The sequence below is a fragment of the Argentina silus genome (genome assembly GCF_951799395.1).
Source record: "Argentina silus genome assembly, chromosome: X".
Taxonomy (NCBI): Eukaryota; Metazoa; Chordata; class Actinopteri; order Argentiniformes; family Argentinidae; genus Argentina; species Argentina silus.
Genome location: NC_139653.1, coordinates 39,350,398 through 39,367,954, shown reverse-complemented (window position 1 = coordinate 39,367,954; position 17,557 = coordinate 39,350,398). Strand labels below are relative to the sequence as shown.

The 17,557-nt window shown below is 43.3% G+C and overlaps 2 protein-coding genes across 4 annotated transcripts in view; one reads left to right on the top strand and one right to left on the bottom strand.

Annotated features, from left to right (window-relative positions):
- fancl (FA complementation group L) overlaps positions 1 to 2,920 on the top strand; it is a 13,422-nt gene extending 10,502 nt beyond the window's left edge. Inside the window, exons 10-14 of the mRNA XM_083695723.1 lie at positions 350 to 395; positions 891 to 972; positions 1,827 to 1,943; positions 2,287 to 2,358; positions 2,784 to 2,920. Coding sequence (XP_083551849.1) covers positions 350 to 395; positions 891 to 972; positions 1,827 to 1,943; positions 2,287 to 2,358; positions 2,784 to 2,819 — 353 coding nt within the window. The 3' untranslated portion in view covers positions 2,820 to 2,920. The remainder of the gene's footprint in view (positions 1 to 349; positions 396 to 890; positions 973 to 1,826; positions 1,944 to 2,286; positions 2,359 to 2,783) is intronic.
- Positions 2,568 to 17,557, bottom strand: LOC310823046 (serine/threonine-protein kinase VRK1-like). 3 transcript variants are annotated; one of them, XM_083695719.1, is made up of 14 exons: positions 17,489 to 17,557; positions 17,017 to 17,170; positions 16,819 to 16,874; positions 16,374 to 16,443; positions 16,021 to 16,108; positions 15,620 to 15,728; positions 15,028 to 15,120; positions 14,193 to 14,325; positions 10,511 to 10,631; positions 9,492 to 9,550; positions 6,365 to 6,579; positions 4,066 to 4,119; positions 3,643 to 3,792; positions 2,568 to 3,369 (listed from the first exon to the last, which is right to left on the bottom strand). In XM_083695719.1, exons 2-14 carry the CDS (start codon positions 17,141 to 17,143, stop codon positions 2,965 to 2,967), a joined length of 1,680 nt encoding a protein of 559 aa, XP_083551845.1. In that variant the 5' UTR covers positions 17,144 to 17,170; positions 17,489 to 17,557; the 3' UTR covers positions 2,568 to 2,964. The 3 variants fall into 3 exon arrangements, with proteins under 3 accessions (XP_083551845.1, XP_083551846.1, XP_083551847.1); XM_083695720.1 differs by having other exon boundaries at positions 3,646 to 3,792; XM_083695721.1 differs by lacking the exon at positions 4,066 to 4,119.

The window sequence follows — 17,557 nt, the reverse complement described above, 5'->3', positions numbered from 1 at the left end:
AGGCAGATAGCGACCCTCAAATAGAGGGGGTCGCTCAGAAATATTGCTTTTTGCATTTCGGAATAACAATCAGAGAGGAAAATGATAGCTCTGCACCAGGACAAAGCTCTCTCATTTGAACAAACAACAAGAGACAGTTTATATTGACATTGTTGTCACATTTCCACTTTGTCTGTTTGTAAAAGCTTTTTTGTGGTGTGTTCAAGAAAATGCAGACAATCGGAAACATTGTAGAACATGTTTATTTGAAGAGATACTTAGTGCCTTGTAGCAAAGATGATATAGTCTTCTTGTGAAATAAGTTATCCATTCAATGGTTAATCTTGGTTGCTTTACCTCCCCCCTGCAGTGGTGACCCCTTTGAGGAATAAGCTGAACAGCAACATGCATTTATGGTAAAAAAAAACAACTCTTCCTACACTGTGAAACTATTACTGTAAAAAAAAAAAAGTGAGGTCTCATTCATTGGCAATGTGTTTGGTGTAAATCAAATCAAAGTTTATTCATATACAATGTCATATACAAAGAATACAGCTGTAGAGGTGCAATGAAATGCCTAGGGCAAGCTAGCTCCTCAACAGTGCAACAAAGTAATAATTATAATAAAAACAATTATACAATTTAAATGTATAATTCTTGTATTATACTGTACAGTATGTTCCACACAATGACATGTCCTGCATGTTACTGTAGAAACATGTTCAAAATTAAGTACCGTATGCTATGTGATTATTGTAGTCTTGGCCCTCTACATTTGTAAGCAGAGGGAAGATAAGATTTATATTCATAATTGTGAAATCATCCTTATTTCGCCCCTCCCTCCCTCCCTCCCTCCCTCATTTGCATGTGTTTAATTAGTCAGTGAAGGAGCCGTCTCGATTTGCTTTCAGGAATCCGGACTGCAGCATCTTGCAGAACCTGCGGGATGTTTTGGAGATAGAATTCCCGTCACCTGCCACCCACGAAAAATCTGTACGTTGCATTTCGCCTGTTTCAAACAGCCATCCCTTACAATTACCTCTGCCAAGTAATCAGGTGTGTGTGTGTGTGTGTGTGTGTGTGTGTGTGTGTGTGTGTGTGAGAGAGATTGGAGGGAGGGTGTGTGTGAGAGTGTGTGTGTGTGTGTGTGTGTGTGTGTGTGTGTGTAAGAGTTTGGAGGGAGGGTGTATATATGTTTTATGTCTATTTGCCTGTTTTATGTTTGAGAGAGATGGGTGTGCATCCCCTTTAATTGGGTTGTTTACAGTAAAGATCATTAGAATAACAAAGATGGCAGAATCCTTGCCACTATCAAGATCGCTTTAATCACACACACCCATTTATCTTTCCTTCACTCGTTTTTTTTCTCTCTCTCTGGCGGATGGGTTGAAAGGGCGTCGTGTTTATCCGCTGTCGCCACAGTGATTAATTCCTCAGCATCATTAACATTCCGAAGTGTGAAAAAGTTTACTTGACCAGATGTTGAAATTTCTACCTGCCATCCCTTTTTAATGGATTGCTTGGAAAAAGGGCTTCTCATTACTGTGCAAAGCAATATGCAAATGAGTGAGAGAGAGAGGGGCACAGGCGGGGGGGACAGAGACTGGTAGAGAGAGTGAGAATGAGAGACTGAAGGGATGTATAGCTACATTAGAGCACAAACTAGAGGGGTGTTTTTCTGAAGAGGGGGTCGAGCACTTACAGTTACGGTACTGTAAGGCAAGCCCACATGTGTCTCCCCACCCTGCAGAATCAAGTACGGACCCCAAGCACCCCCTTCTCTGCAGACGGTGCAGGAATACTGATGGCTGAGCTTTTAGACATAATAATATATTTGTGTCTTGTAGAGCTTCAGTGTAGAGTGTGGGATCTGTTACTCCTACCATCTTGAGTCAGCCATTCCTGACCGGGTGTGCAACGACCCACGCTGTGGCCAACCATTCCACCAGGCCTGTCTGTACGAGGTTAGTGGGGTGTTCACACAAGCACGTGCACACGCACACACTTGTAAAACACAACTGCCCTATACATGATGTCTTTCTGCATGAGGGAGGGGGTGCGCTTCAACACACACACACACACACAACAAGAACACCACAACACACAATCTACCTTCAGTTGATGATATTTAATGAATTCATATTAGGAATATCTGATCCTATAGTAAAAAGATTTAAGAAGTGCACATTCACCTGTAAAACCACCATAATATATTCCAGGTGTTGCATCTGGCCACCACACAGCACAAGGTGATGATTGTCAACTAAGACAGTGTTCCATTTTCTCCCCCCCTCCCTCCTCCCTCAGTGGCTACGAGGGCTACCATCAAGTCGGCAAAGCTTCAACATAGTGTTTGGAGAGTGTCCCTACTGCAGCAAGGTACGGAGAGAACACCTCTCATCTGTTAATATCGTCTCATACAATGCATGACCTTCATCAGACCATTATGGACATCATTCCGCCTTCATCTCGTCATCAGGAGTCTGACATGCATCTTATATACCAATTCATACAGAATCTGTTAATATGGAACCCTGTTTTTACACAATGAGTGTATTGAATAGAGGAAGACACATTTACAGTGTGGATGTCCTTGATTTCAGTTTAATCAAAGCATAATAAAATATTTGAAGTCTTATTCAGACAGTCAATAGAAAGTATTTTTCTCTTTGTCTGTTTCTCACAAAACAATTCACTTAAAAGCAAAGGTCAAAGAGATTTACAGCAAGTCCACCACATATTAAAAGTATCATGACACTTTGCAAAATGACAGTATAGCATGTATAATGTGTTTGTTTTTGCAGCCTATCACTGTGAAGATGACCACACAGAAAGCCTGAGGACTGAGAGTCAATCCTGAGTGACTTTGGGGTAAACTGGAGTAGGAGCACACCTAAAATATTGATGAGGAGAGCAGATATGAAACAAGAAGAAATTAAAGATTCCACACTTCAACTGTATTCCCATGGATAATTGTGGTGAGAGCTAACGTTTCAGCATCCCAGTCAAAGGACCTCTCACTGCAAGCAGGAAAGCCAGGAGGAGAACAATCATAAAGATACTGGTGTACAGTTTGACATTCCAACAGCCCTTCTGTTTGGAACCAGGATCTTCTCTCTGATCTTGGTCTAGGTGGCCGTGGATCCGACCATTCTCCCACCACGGGTCATCACAGTCGGCTCCGACTTCTCCCAACCGTTCACTTCTCTTTACAGAGGTTTTTCCCTGTGGCCCAACCACACCTGGTAGGACATTTGCTCTGGACCTTGTCTTGCTGTGGTCACCAGGCTGCTTTCTCTGGTTGACCTCTGGTCTTGTTGAGGTCACAGTGAGGTCAACTTTATTAGCCACTGTTTTCCTGATGGGTTTTTTGTTTTTTGAAGCTGTTTTCTGTTAAAGAGGATAATTTAGACATTTGTTTTTGTTTCTATCTTCAACTTGAACATGGTTGGCGAACATACTGTAGTTACAATGTAAAACAATTAAACTTGGGTTTCTTGCAATATTTATTTGATAAAACTCCAATATACTCTTAGGATAGTCATAGTAGACAGCTTTTTATTCTGAGTGAAAGAAGTCTTCTGGTTAGGGCTGTATAAACCAATATACAGTGCAGTAGTAGTTGAAGTTAATGTAGCAGCAGGGCTAGTGCTTTGGCCTCACCACCTGCTCTGTCCGAGGACTGGGTCCAATTGGCGGTCCTCTTATGTAACAAGCTGATATGGGTCTGGGCCTCTCCTCTTCCTCCCTCCCCTCCACCTCCTCCTTCGCTGTGGACGACCCTTTGGCAGCAGCTTTAGCTCTGCCTGTTTTCTATGGGCAAAGGATAGACAGTTAAGGCATTTAATGAGAAACTAGCATGCAAGTGTATGATAGCGAGTACGTACAGTTCTTCTACAGTATCAACAATACAACTTTGCAATCGGGACATTTTCCTGTGCATGGGTTCACAAATCCCTGAAGTGTCCTTCATCACAGTAAAAGTTGCCGTTTATGGTGGATGAAAATGGCAATGTTTTCTTGTAAATCCGTTTGAAACCAGTTTTTGTAACCTAGTAGTAAAGTTTGGTCAATCCCCACCACTACCTCATCCACTGCTACTGGCTTGGGTCTGGACAGCCCTCTGGCTTGGCCTGGTTTCTATTGGGGATGGAATGGACACAGCAATAAAGAGAAGGTGAGACCTTTATCAATGAGTTGCTAGCATGCATCTGATGCATACTATAAGAGGTATATGTGTTCCTCTCACACCTTTGAAATAAAGGGCATCTTTATTGCATGCAGAGCTAGAAATATTTGTGATTTACACCATGACTAGGGTCAGAGTGTTCAGGTGACGTGAGCTAGTCAGTAAGAACCTGCGCTTGCCATTTATTGTGGATCATATGGAGTGTCCTTGTTGTTTAGCCTACACGTTCTATATTGTATAGCCTAAAAAATACTGTAAGACTGGACCAGCCACTCTCCTTTTACCACAAGTATGGCATTCTGCCATCCATTCTGGACACAGACTTAGTCGGTCATCTCAGGCCCAAGAAAGCTCGCAACAGTTTTTTTGTCAATGTCAATAACACTTTTGAATGTTCCCCCAGGAAAGCCTTGAAATTCTATTCATGTAATTAAATGTTATTTTCTCCCTTTGGTTAGGAAGGTGACAGTAATGTTGACATTGAACATTGCATTGATGTAAATATCAAACCATTTTAAATCAATACAATTTTCAAGTGTAATGAGACATTTGGATGATGATTGTCAAATACCAGGAGTGATAATATCCTCGACCTCCACTGGCATTTACTCTCACTTTCTAAACCTCCTAAACACGGACATTTCTATCTAACTACGGATCAAACTGTCCAGTGCCCAGCACTTCAGCATGGAAATGAGGACAGACAAGTAACATAATTGTGGCTGCCAGTCTTCTGCCCTGTGTAAAGTGTGTGTAAAGTGTGTGTCATCAATCGGCTATAAATTGTGCTGTTTTGGGTGGCTGCGAAAGCTCAGCAGGTCAAGTTACTGTAGCCGCTCAGCCGGAGGCTGAAGTGATTTTGGTAAGTTCCGGTAAATAACGGCCCCTCTCCACTCCAGTCCCTCTCGAGGGGGCAACGCGTCCCATCACGGGGTCAGGGACAGGTTGACCTCCTTCACCACGGTCAAGATCCCCCCTCCTCTACTATAACGACTGTATGCAGAGGGCCCAAGAGTGTCAAAGCGAAAGAGAGACTCGAAGACAGAGAGAGAGCGATTTGACAGATTTGGTTAGATGTTCATTTGAAATGCACAGAGAGAGCTGTAAATAAAGACCTGTAATTGGATGGGGTCTGCAGGCTGGGTTGAAGATGTGTTTTAAGTGAGAAGTTATGGCATGTCAAAAGCCACAAGAGACAGGAAATTCAAAATAAGCACCACCACCCATAACTTATATGTACTAACACGGTTTTCCAGCACACAGCTTTGGTACCTGCTATACATGCCCAAACCTAACACCACCTGCACCGTGTTTCACAGATGAGGTGGTACGCTGTAAATCTTGGGCAGATCCTTTTTTCTCCAAACTTTAATAACAATAATATCTTATCTGTCCACAATACAATTTTCCAGGCCTCTGTATGCTTTTTATGTACTTTTCAGCAAACTGTAACCTGACTGTCCTTTTTGAGGATAACGAGTAGTTTGCACCTTGCAGTGAAGCCTCTAGTTCGGCTGGTGATGTATTCTGCAGATGGTAGTCTCTGACACATTCATACCTACCTCCTGGAAAGTGTTCCTGATCTGTGGGACAGTTGTTTTGGGTTGTTTCGTAATTATGGTGAGCATTCTTCGGTCATCCACTGTAGAAGTCTTCCTTGGCCTACCAGCCCGTTTGCAATTGCTGAGCTCACCAGTGCTTTCTTTCTTTTTTAATGACGTTGCAAATTGTTGATTTTGGTAAGTCTAAGGTTTTGGCTATGTTTCTGATTGATTTCTCTGATATTTCAGCCTCATAATGGCTTCCTTGACTCACATTGATGTCTCTTTGTCCTCTTGTTGACAGACATCACTAGCAGACTCCATAGGCAAATGCAAAACCTAGAATCAATACTAGACATTGACAGTTCTCTTATGCCTGCATAAATTATGGAACACACCTGACTAACCAGAAACACCTGTCAAGACAATTTTTCAATACCCTCTCAATATACAGTACAGTAGATACATCACACAGAACATATGTAGTAATACTTTTAAATAGGTCTGACACATTAGTATTTGGAAAACTTTTCATACATGAAAAGCCAGATACGGGGCCATATAAATCAAGTCAAACCGGAGATGGCAGCACCATCACTGTGCCACACTAGCTCAAACTGTGAGGTTGACGAGAAAACAGGTCTCGGATTCTAACCTTGTTCCTGGCTTGTCCATCCGACCCCCTTGCTGCAGATCTCCCTGCATCCTTTCCTTGTAGCCCAGACAGGTCCAGCCCAGACAGGTCCAGCCCCCCCTGGCCTCCACTCCCTCTCAACCCTCCCTCTGACAACAGCTCTCTCAGCCAATTGTAGTCTGGCCTCTCTTGATATTCCAGCGCTTTGACACTGAGCAGGAACTGGGATACCTTGTCTGAGAGAGAGAGAAAAAAAAAAAAAAAGTTAAAGTAAGGACATGGACAGCAGAAAAGACCCAAATGACGTTACTTTCCTAACTGGAGATATGTCTCACTGTCCAACCGAGTGTGTTCTTATCGGTGATGCTTTATAACTGCTGGATATGACACTACTATATACACACACACAAAGTTGTTGAGTGTGTGTTGGTATGACAGAGATAGACACACTGTGGTTTAGTGTGTATATATCACACACACGCACACATACATATGATGCATGCCCTGGGTCTTATCAGTGGCGTCCAGCCGGGTCTTGCCTCTCAAGGTGTAAGGAATCAGGACCAATCCCAATCATACATCACACAGCCCTCAGAGAGATGTGACCTCTCTTTATAGAGAGGAGAGATAACACACTACAGTTTGAAAGACTTGTCTATATGGGACAGTTCCTTGGCTTGTGGAAAGGTAGTTTTGGGTTGGGCTGTATTACTAGGGGTGAGAGAGTGTTTCATTGTCTTTCGATTTACACCTGACTGTGGTCTGGTGTAACTAGTACTGTGGTCTGGTGTAACTAGTACTGTGGTCTGGTGTAACTAGTACTGTGGTCTGGTGTAACTAGTACTGTGATCTGGTGTAACTAGTACTGTGGTCTGGTGTAACTAGTACTGTGATCTGGTGTAACTAGTACTGTGGTCTGGTGTAACTAGTACTGTGGTCTGGTGTAACTAGTACTGTGGTCTGGTGTAACTAGTACTGTGATCTGGTGTAACTAGTACTGTGGTCTGGTGTAACTAGTACTGTGGTCTGGTGTAACTAGTACTGTGGTCTGGTGTAACTAGTACTGTGGTCTGGTGTAACTAGTACTGTGATCTGGTGTAACTAGTACTGTGGTCTGGTGTAACTAGTACTGTGGTCTGGTGTAACTAGTACTGTGATCTGGTGTAACTAGTACTGTGGTCTGGTGTAACTAGTACTGTGATCTGGTGTAACTAGTACTGTGATCTGGTGTAACTAGTACTGTGGTCTGGTGTAACTAGTACTGTGGTCTGGTGTAACTAGTACTGTGATCTGGTGTAACTAGTACTGTGGTCTGGTGCAACTAGTACTGTGGTCTGGTGTAACTAGTACTGTGGTCTGGTGTAACTAGTACTGTGGTCTGGTGTAACTAGTACTGTGGTCTGGTGTAACTAGTACTGTGATCTGGTGTAACTAGTACTGTGGTCTGGTGTAACTAGTACTGTGATCTGGACGGACACGCACATAATCAGAGCCACTCCAAAATAAATAAGTGTGGTCTGACTGACCCCTCACACTTACCTGTCTGACTGACCCCTCACACTTACCTGTCTGACTGACCCCTCACACTTACCTGTCTGACTGACCCCTCACACTTACCTGTGCTGACCCCTCACACTTACCTGTCTGACTGACCCCTCACACTTACCTGTCTGACTGACCCCTCACACTTACCTGTGCTGACCCCTCACACTTACCTGTCTGACTGACCCCTCACACTTACCTGTCTGACTGACCCCTCACACTTACCTGTCTGACTGACCCCTCACACTTACCTGTCTGACTGACCCCTCACACTTACCTGTCTGACTGACCCCTCACACTTACCTGTGCTGACCCCTCACACTTACCTGTCTGACTGACCCCTCACACTTACCTGTCTGACTGACCCCTCACACTTACCTGTGCTGACCCCTCACACTTACCTGTCTGACTGACCCCTCACACTTACCTGTCTGACTGACCCCTCACACTTACCTGTCTGACTGACGCCTCACACTTACCTGTCTGACTGACCCCTCACACTTACCTGTCTGACTGACCCCTCACACTTACCTGTCTGACTGACGCCTCACACTTACCTGTCTGACTGACCCCTCACACTTACCTGTCTGACTGACCCCTCACACTTACCTGTCTGACTGACGCCTCACACTTACCTGTCTGACTGACCCCTCACACTTACCTGTCTGACTGACCCCTCACACTTACCTGTCTGACTGACCCCTCACACTTACCTGTCTGACTGACCCCTCACACTTACCTGTCTGACTGACCCCTCACACTTACCTGTCTGACTGACCCCTCACACTTACCTGTCTGACTGACCCCTCACACTTACCTGTCTGACTGACCCCTCACACTTACCTGTGCTGACCCCTCACACTTACCTGTCTGACTGACCCCTCACACTTACCTGTCTGACTGACCCCTCACACTTACCTGTGCTGACCCCTCACACTTACCTGTCTGACTGACCCCTCACACTTACCTGTCTGACTGACCCCTCACACTTACCTGTCTGACTGACCCCTCACACTTACCTGTCTGACTGACCCCTCACACTTACCTGTCTGACTGACCCCTCACACTTACCTGTCTGACTGACCCCTCACACTTACCTGTCTGACTGACCCCTCACACTTACCTGTGCTGACCCCTCACACTTACCTGTCTGACTGACCCCTCACACTTACCTGTCTGACTGACCCCTCACACTTACCTGTCTGACTGACCCCTCACACTTACCTGTCTGACTGACCCCTCACACTTACCTGTCTGTCTGACCCCTCACACTTACCTGTCTGACTGACCCCTCACACTTACCTGTCTGACTGACGCCTCACACTTACCTCTGACTGACGCCTCACACTTACCTGTCTGACTGACCCCTCACACTTACCTGTCTGACTGACCCCTCACACTTACCTGTCTGACTGACCCCTCACACTTACCTGTCTGACTGACCCCTCACACTTACCTGTCTGACTGACCCCTCACACTTACCTGTGCTGACCCCTCACACTTACCTGTCTGACTGACCCCTCACACTTACCTGTCTGACTGACCCCTCACACTTACCTGTCTGACTGACCCCTCACACTTACCTGTGCTGACCCCTCACACTTACCTGTGCTGGCTCCAGACACGGACAGCCGCTGCACCGAGCTAGGTAGATTATCCATCAGTCTGCAGAGAGAGACGGTGGAGCGAGAAAGAGAGAGAACATTGTTCCTGTTTTTACTTAACTGTAAATCATAATTATTCACTGTATGTGATAATGTATTTTGTCATTTACATTTAAGTCATTTAGCAGACACTTTTATCCAAAACGAATTACAATAAGTAAGTAAGAAATGAATCAACTATACAACTGTCATCTCTTCTGACCAAGATGGTGGCGCGCACACATCGCGACGCTCTGTGTCTCTCCAGAGTTTGCGAATTAGTGGTTATTTGCTTGTTTATTTCAAGTATTCTCGCTAAAAACAGTTTAGTGTACATATCGTACAGCCGACGAGAACTTTTGCTCTTCTGTACATATCTGTCTATACTGTTCATAATGCACATATCCTTATTTATTTTACTAATCTTATAATGCTACTGTTAATACACTGCACATATCTGTACATATCTGTTTATACTGTTCATACTGCATTCTATATTTATTCTGCTTATTTACTCTGCTTTAATGTTACTGTTAATACATATATATTGCTTATACTGCACTGCTTATACAGCTCATATGCTGCTTATACTGTTCATACTGCATTCTATATTTATTCTGCTTATAATGTTACTGTTAATACGTATACTGCTTATACTGCACTACTTATACTGCTCATATACTGCACTACCTGTATATATTGTTCACACTGCACTTTTCTGCTTTTTTTGCACTTCTGGTTAGACACTAACTGCATTTCATTGTCTCTGTACTTGTACTCTGCACAATGACAATAAAGTTGAATCGAATCTAATCGTAAGTAAAACCTTCAATAATAACAACTACCATTTTTGCTTTGACAATTTCTTACATGTACTGCCCCAGCACTGCAATACCTTTTACCCTGATGATACAGTGTTTTGTCAAGTAACTGGTGCGTCTGCAGCAGCAAGGACAATCTTGGCCAATGTGTAATACAGTACCTGACTTTGGCCTCCTGGACCTGTGAGGGGTTCTTCAGAACTGAGTCCCAGGGCAGCGCCCCACACAGCCAGTGGAGCAGGCAGAAGCCCAACACCTGCAGGTCCCCACGCCTGGACGGAACTGGTGAGAGAGAAAATTAAGGAAGAGAGAAGATGAAAGGGGAAGAAAGAAAGATAGAAAGAGGAAAGAGAGACATGAAAGTCTATTCCAGTTTTGTACAATTGAGTGTATTAAGGATTTACAGAGAGTGGAGTGAAAAATATCAGACCCCACTTTGGAGACAGATAAATAGCTTTGATTGAGGGGCAGCTGAGAGGTAAAACAAAATATGAAAGCCAAACCAAAGATTTTTATGATGAGGTGTATTTATTTTCTCATGGTGTTTGTTTCACTCCCCCTTCTCCTCCCAGCCCCACATACATTTCTGGGTATGAGGGGAGAGGAGAGGAGATTTTAGGTTAGTTTTCTCCTTCTCTAGGCCGCAGAAGAAAACTGGATCCCTGTGGCCTCTGACACAATCCAGACACTGATTCCACTCTCTCAAACTCTCTTTTTTTGCAGCCAGAGGGTCAGGCAGTGAAACACAAACATACAGACGTCTGAGCCCAAATCACTACCACATGTTAAAGCAATCAACGAGAGAGAGAGTGCCAGATCTCCATCCCAGCACGAATACTCAGCTGCCCTCTAGTGTAAACATGTTTTCTTCCACAAAGATGCCAGTGGTCCAGTGCTCAGAGGGAAAGAGTTCTCCCCCGTCTGCTCAGCCCACCTCCCTTTGACCCCCTTCTCATCCACAGCAAGCCCAACAGCCAGCAGACACTGGCTGGTATCCGAGTCGCACCAATGAAACGGAGCGCAAACCCACATTTTCATCTCAACACTACATACTCCTACATACATACTACATACTCGGCAATGAGGCACTGACAATACCATTGAGCCAGAGAAGCCTAGGCATTTTCTAACTCCCGTCAGAAAAGTGATTCAAGAAGTCTCTGCACAATGCTAACTTTCTGACAACGTTTCATTTCAGAAGGTTGTTTGCTGGAAATGTTTGATAAAATTAATGACAGCCATCACACCTACTTTAAAATTCCTACTTTAAAAACTACTAAACACTGCAGCCTTCATTACTACAAGTCGTTGCATTCCATCTCATTTGAATAACAGGACTAGTGCAGTGAGCTAGTCCCTATGAAAAATTCAGTGTGGAGTTCATCAATACGGCTGGATCGAGTCCATGTGAGGGGTTGAGCCCGAGGACTTTTAGCGGCTCAATACTGTAACGGCCTTGCGCGTCTCCGGAGAAATTACCTATCGACTGCCTTCATGAGAGGGAGAAATCTCCGCCCTGATCCATGGCAGACATTGATCCCAGTCAGTGTTCCCATTTAAACAGGCCGTCGGTGTGGCCGCCAGGGCCCAGCAGGACAAGAGAGCTGCCTGGCCATAGCCCCGTGACGGACGGACACGACTGTTGTTGGTTCGTTGTTGGTCTGTTGGTTTAGGTTGGTTGGTTTGCTGGTTATAGGTTGGTTGGTGTTAGGTTGTTGCTGGTAGTTGGACGGTTATTGTTGGAACAGTTTTGTGCAATGAGCATTAGTTGCAGCAGTCATGTTCAGTTAAACCATTGTTAAATTAAACCAACTACAAAAGCCTCATTGATATTGAGAGGCTTTGAAGGGGAATAAAGATGAAAAATACAAGTGACACTGCCACTTAATTGTGCATCTTGTCTTCCTCATATGAGAGAGGAAATGAGGGAAGGCAGGACAAACACACACACACACACAGTTTAGAAGTTGGTCCTACATACTCCAAGCTTGTGACTGAGGTGTTAGGCTAGGTGATGATGATGTTGTAGGCAATTATCTCCTATTGTCATTCAGATTCCCTAGAGTGGTGTCACACTCTTAACCCTCTTCTTTGGAAGCTTGGCATTCCAAAGCGTTCTGCATCCACCACCATCCCAATAGGTTATAATTACACCAGTTAGCGCAGAGTTCAGTAGTTCATCACTGTGTGTTGAGTTTCTACGCTTGCCATGGCAACCTCTCAACATCTACGCAGGGAGCTTGACCTGAGGTAAGACAGGAGTTGGGATCTTTAGGAAAAAGGGTCTCATCATTGGTCAAAATCTGCAGATATCTCTTTTGCCATTGGACCAAAGGACTAAATGATACTGAGACCCCATCTGAAAAGCCTTAAAGTTACACAATAGAATATTTCTTTCATTTCAACATGTAGTTGCTTGACTGAAAACATGATAAAACAAAAAACCTCATAGAGCATATTGTAGAGTGAATATCCCCCCCCCCCCCCTCCCCTCTCTGTCTTTCTAAAACATATTAAAACTGACATGTTTGCCTTTATCAATATCACTGACTAAGCATCTGGTCCTTTTTTACCTTTTACACATATCGACCCCATTGCTAAAAATGCTGTGACGCTGTGATTGGGGAGTCTACACCACACTCCCTGTCTGTATCGAAACCCTGCGCAGTCGGTCCACGCTCTGATCGGCTAGAGGTTATCAGTGGTCCCGTCCCGCTCTAACCAAACATCTAAGCCTTAATTAATGAAGGATGAATACACGATGCAGGTTATGACTTTAGCTAATTAGGGAATTCTGAAACAGAGACTGCGCCAGGGAATTCAGGGGCAGGGGAATCAATGTCCCACAGAAAAGGTGTATGTACGCAATTTGCCAGTTAATGTGTTTCCGATATCTACAGGGTGGGGGGGGGGGGGGTCAAAAGCAAGGAGGTATGAAGGGGGAGGGTAAACATGCCTTGATAAACAAGTGCTCTGCAAATTGAAAGATGGAGTGTTCACATTAGATACTGTGAATATATTTCACAAACATGCCGGCACATAGTCGGCACATTTACCCAGAACCCAGAGAACAACCAGTATAGCTTTTTTTCAGCCGATGCTGATACCGATTATTGGGGGTTGAAGACAATATTTTGGGCCGATATCAAATGTACGTAGAAAGATTTATTTATCAAAGTCAAAATAAACCTTCAGCCTTCACAATTAATTTGTCAGTATGAGATTTTTCCAAAGAAATTCTAAGAATGACAAGGGGGATGAATGAGTAGGGTACACAATAGAATGCATAACATCATAATAAGCCTAACAATTCTCAGATGTTCAATAATAGTCACATTTTCTTAGACTAGCAATTATGTAGATAACTCCTGTTATTATCAGAAGTGGTTTATTCGTGTACTACCCCCTACCCCAGACAAAAACAAAGCAAGTGGTAGGCCTACATTTAATTATACAAGTGACAGGCTAGATCTAAAAATAGCAATGCAAATAATCTCTGTGGCACTGTTGTAAAGTCTCAAACATATGGGATAACTGGTCAACCTTGTTGTGTCTCCTCAAATAACCCAGATGTTGAGTGTGAGTGTTGAATGTACTGCAGTACAGATTTTTCGGGCAATCTTCAACAAATCTTCAACAGTTTTCTTTATTATTCACTGCCTCTGTGATTAGCACTACTAAATAACATATGCATTTAGATGTTGACCTCTGAACCTAGACACTGACTGTAAATGTATACCATATCCTCTATCAATATACAATATTCTTGCTCAATTTCCATAGAGAACAGTCTTAGTGATCTATTTTGAACATTTGAGAAGTGAGGTAGAGATCACACTTTACCGACTCCGTTGTGGGCGTCCACACTTGTGTACTCAATTGTTCCATTGTGGCCCTTCTTTGGGTTCTCTTTGTACTCCTTATGTACTCCATCAGGGCAGTATCTATAGGAGAGGCCATAGTCAGCCAGGTACACCTACAGCACAGGTCAAAAGGATAGAACAAAGACAACAGGAAAGGTCAACAGTCAACCAACACCTCAGGCCACCTCTACAATTAGCGACGATTACTATGATGTGCAGAACTTAATATGAAAAATGCTTTTGGTAGGCACGCATAATTTGATGGTGCCTACTAGTGTGGTCTCTAGCAGCTTTTCCTTGATCACATAGAATGACTTTGACCCCTACATAGCCTAGTTATATAGTTTATCCTGGTCAGGTCACAAAACCCCCGGTTACAGTACTAACCTTACCAGGGTGTGCCGTTACTATAAATAGTAGTGCAGTATGCCAACGGGACCTCATGCTTAATTCGTATGAATGCATACAAGCAGAACACCCAATTTGTATGACATCATGTATGACAAGAAAATCTTATGAAAAGCTACGAATGTGACTTGCGTGGCTGTTAGGCAGTATTAGGCATTAACTTTGAATGGTTAAGGTTAGGGTAAGTTGTCTGGGGAAGGCATTAGTAAATGTAAGTCAGGGTGCTAAACCTTTCATATTGAACCGCCAGGGTCTGCCTTTTGTATAAACTGCCAGTATACATGTTCCCTTTTTCCCATGTTCCCTTTTTCATACGACCTGGGTCATAAGATTTCATATGAATTTGGTGTTCGGGTTTTGTATGAATTCATACGAATAAAGCGTGAGATCCCATTTAGTATGCTAACCTTGTCGGGGTCTCTGTGACCAAGCATTAGATTGGCAGCCTTTATGTCCGCATGGACATACTCATTGTCATGGACATACTCAAGCACGTCCAGCTGTGAAGGAAAAACAGAGGAGAGGGACAAAGGTTATCATTTAACACCCCTTTTTGTCACCCCATTTGATCTCATAGTAATTAAAAATTGCTTGTCATAGTTCTATACTTCATCCATCATCAGATAAGTGCCAATTCAACTGAGCCTCTATGTTGAACAGGTCAGATCAACTGTAAATGAAACAGAGAATTTTCCATTTAACACTCTTCGGATTGATTCACTTTCAGTCCCTAGACCTTTACCCTGGTCCTACCCATACCGTGTTAAAGGGTCATTAACAGAACTGAAAAGACTATACTGTAGGTGAATGTGAAATATGGTCGTAGCTCTGCTTGGTCTGCTTGAGGATAGGTTAGAGGCCATCATCATATTACTGACACCTATATGGATCTTTCATAACTGTGGCTGACGTGGTAGGACATGGGGGAAGGGGCTAGGGGTCCGAATGGAACCAAGCCTACTGTAAATTTCTATGGACTTCACTAAAGGAGTGTCTCACCAGGATTCGTCCCAGCTGTAGCACAGTGTCATACTTCAGCCGCCCTCCGTTTTGCTCAAACACCTTCTGTAGGTCACTGCCCAGTCGATCCATCACCATAAACCTGTACCTGTGCAGGGACAAAGATCAAAGGGTCAGGGGTCAAATCATGTTGCACACACTTCTCAACCATGATGTTGGGTTGTATTTTCCAATACAGACAATATTGTCTTGTCAATACAGTCACGAGTAGGGGCACCTCAGGGCAACTAACCCCCTACCCATGAAAATATTGACGATGAATCAGAATACTTGGTCAGATCTATACATTTTTAACAAGCATTATTTCCCCTCTTCTTCAATATCATCACCATACTAATTTCCCCAGCCCAACAGCCACAGACACCTGGTTACCAGAGTACCTGGTTCCATCGTACTCTGCCAGTCCTGATCCCCAGTATGCTGGGATCCCCAGAAAATCCAGTTTCTTGCTCTTCATCCATTGCTTCACTGAAACACATAAGGTCACAATAAGGTCAGATTCACGCCTACAGTGTTTTTTTGCACCTGTTCTTTTCGGGAGGAAATACAACACAAAATGAAACTGAGAAAAAAACGTTGCACAGTACTGGTACTTATTTCCCCTTTATCCTCTCATTAATACTTACCCCCCCCCCCCCCCATCCCCATCCCCCAAAAACAATGTGTGAATGTGATGATGGACAAAACAAGGACTACTAAACCATTTGATAGGCTGTAATACCAGGATACTTACTCTTTTCTGGTTTAGCTGCCCTCTGATAGAACTTGAGCTCTGAGAAGAGAGGGCCATTCTCATGGTACTCCTGCGCATCAAATTAAATGTTGAACTCTTGAGACAAAAGGAACATTTTGTAACACAGTAAGGGCTAGCTACAGTATTAATATATTATATATATATATATATATATATATATATATATATATATATATATATATATATATATATATATATATATATATATATACTGATATGTTGGAAACATAGAACTCCTCCTAAAGAGAGATTATACTATAGTAACTAAAACTATACTGTAGTAAAGAGTCAACCTAAAACTTGTTCAATTAATATGAAAATAAATTAATAGGTGAAACTACATAATAAATTAATTTCCCTCTGAACAAATTCCAAAGCCACATTACCATGTATCTTTGTCAGCCACTACTTGTACTGCACTCACCACTTTAATCACAAAATCAGAGTCCTCTCTAACAGGTGTGTCCACATCCTGTGAAGCTGATGAGTTAAAGGAAAGAGAGGTAGAGACGGAGATAAACAGACAGACAGAGGTGGTAGGGTAATGATCACTCATATTCCCTGGCGCATATCCGTCATTCGTTGTGACACATAATGGCTGAATTATCAGCAGTGATATTACCCAGGTAAATCAATCCGAAGCCTCCTTGGCCAATGATTTTGCCAAGCTTCCATCGCTTCTTCTCGGTGTCGGTCAGTATAAACCCGTCCGGTAGCGGGGCAGGCAAAGCCCGTTTCCTAGGTGCCATCAATGTGGGTAAATAGCCGGCAGCTCCCTAACAAAAAGATTAAATGATTTTCAGCAACCAGTGATTAGACTCTGTAAGCCTGACTTGAGCTAACGTTAGATCTTAGTGGTCAGTATTGAGGAACAAAATAGCTATTTAGGTAGCTGCATGATGCATAAGAAAGATGGTTGGCTCAAAACAAAACTAAAAGTGTAAACTCGACTGGTCGTGTCTAGACCAGTAGATAGCATAGCAACATTATTCGTATCAAATATGGCACATTGCTGAATTCTAGCCCAGAAAAACTGAGTCATTAGCCTTTTCCCGAGACACTTAAAACTAGTAACCTGGCTTTATTTTACTTACCGTAATAAGCCTGCTAAAATCATATAAAGTGTGCCTGTTTGACAGCTCTTTGGCAGCTGTCAGTAATAT

What these genes read in the sequence shown, in the direction of transcription:
- LOC310823046 (XM_083695719.1), bottom strand. Translation starts at nt 17,143, where the DNA reads ATGGCACCTAGGAAACGGGCTTTGCCTGCCCCGCTACCGGACGGGTTT. An exon ending in CTTCGGATTGATTTACCTGG is followed by an intron (nt 16,875 to 17,016) that starts GTAATATCACTG and finishes TTAACTCATCAG; the next exon opens with CTTCACAGGATGTGGACACA. An exon ending in GCAGAGTACGATGGAACCAG is followed by an intron (nt 15,729 to 16,020) that starts GTACTCTGGTAA and finishes GTCCCTGCACAG; the next exon opens with GTACAGGTTTATGGTGATGG.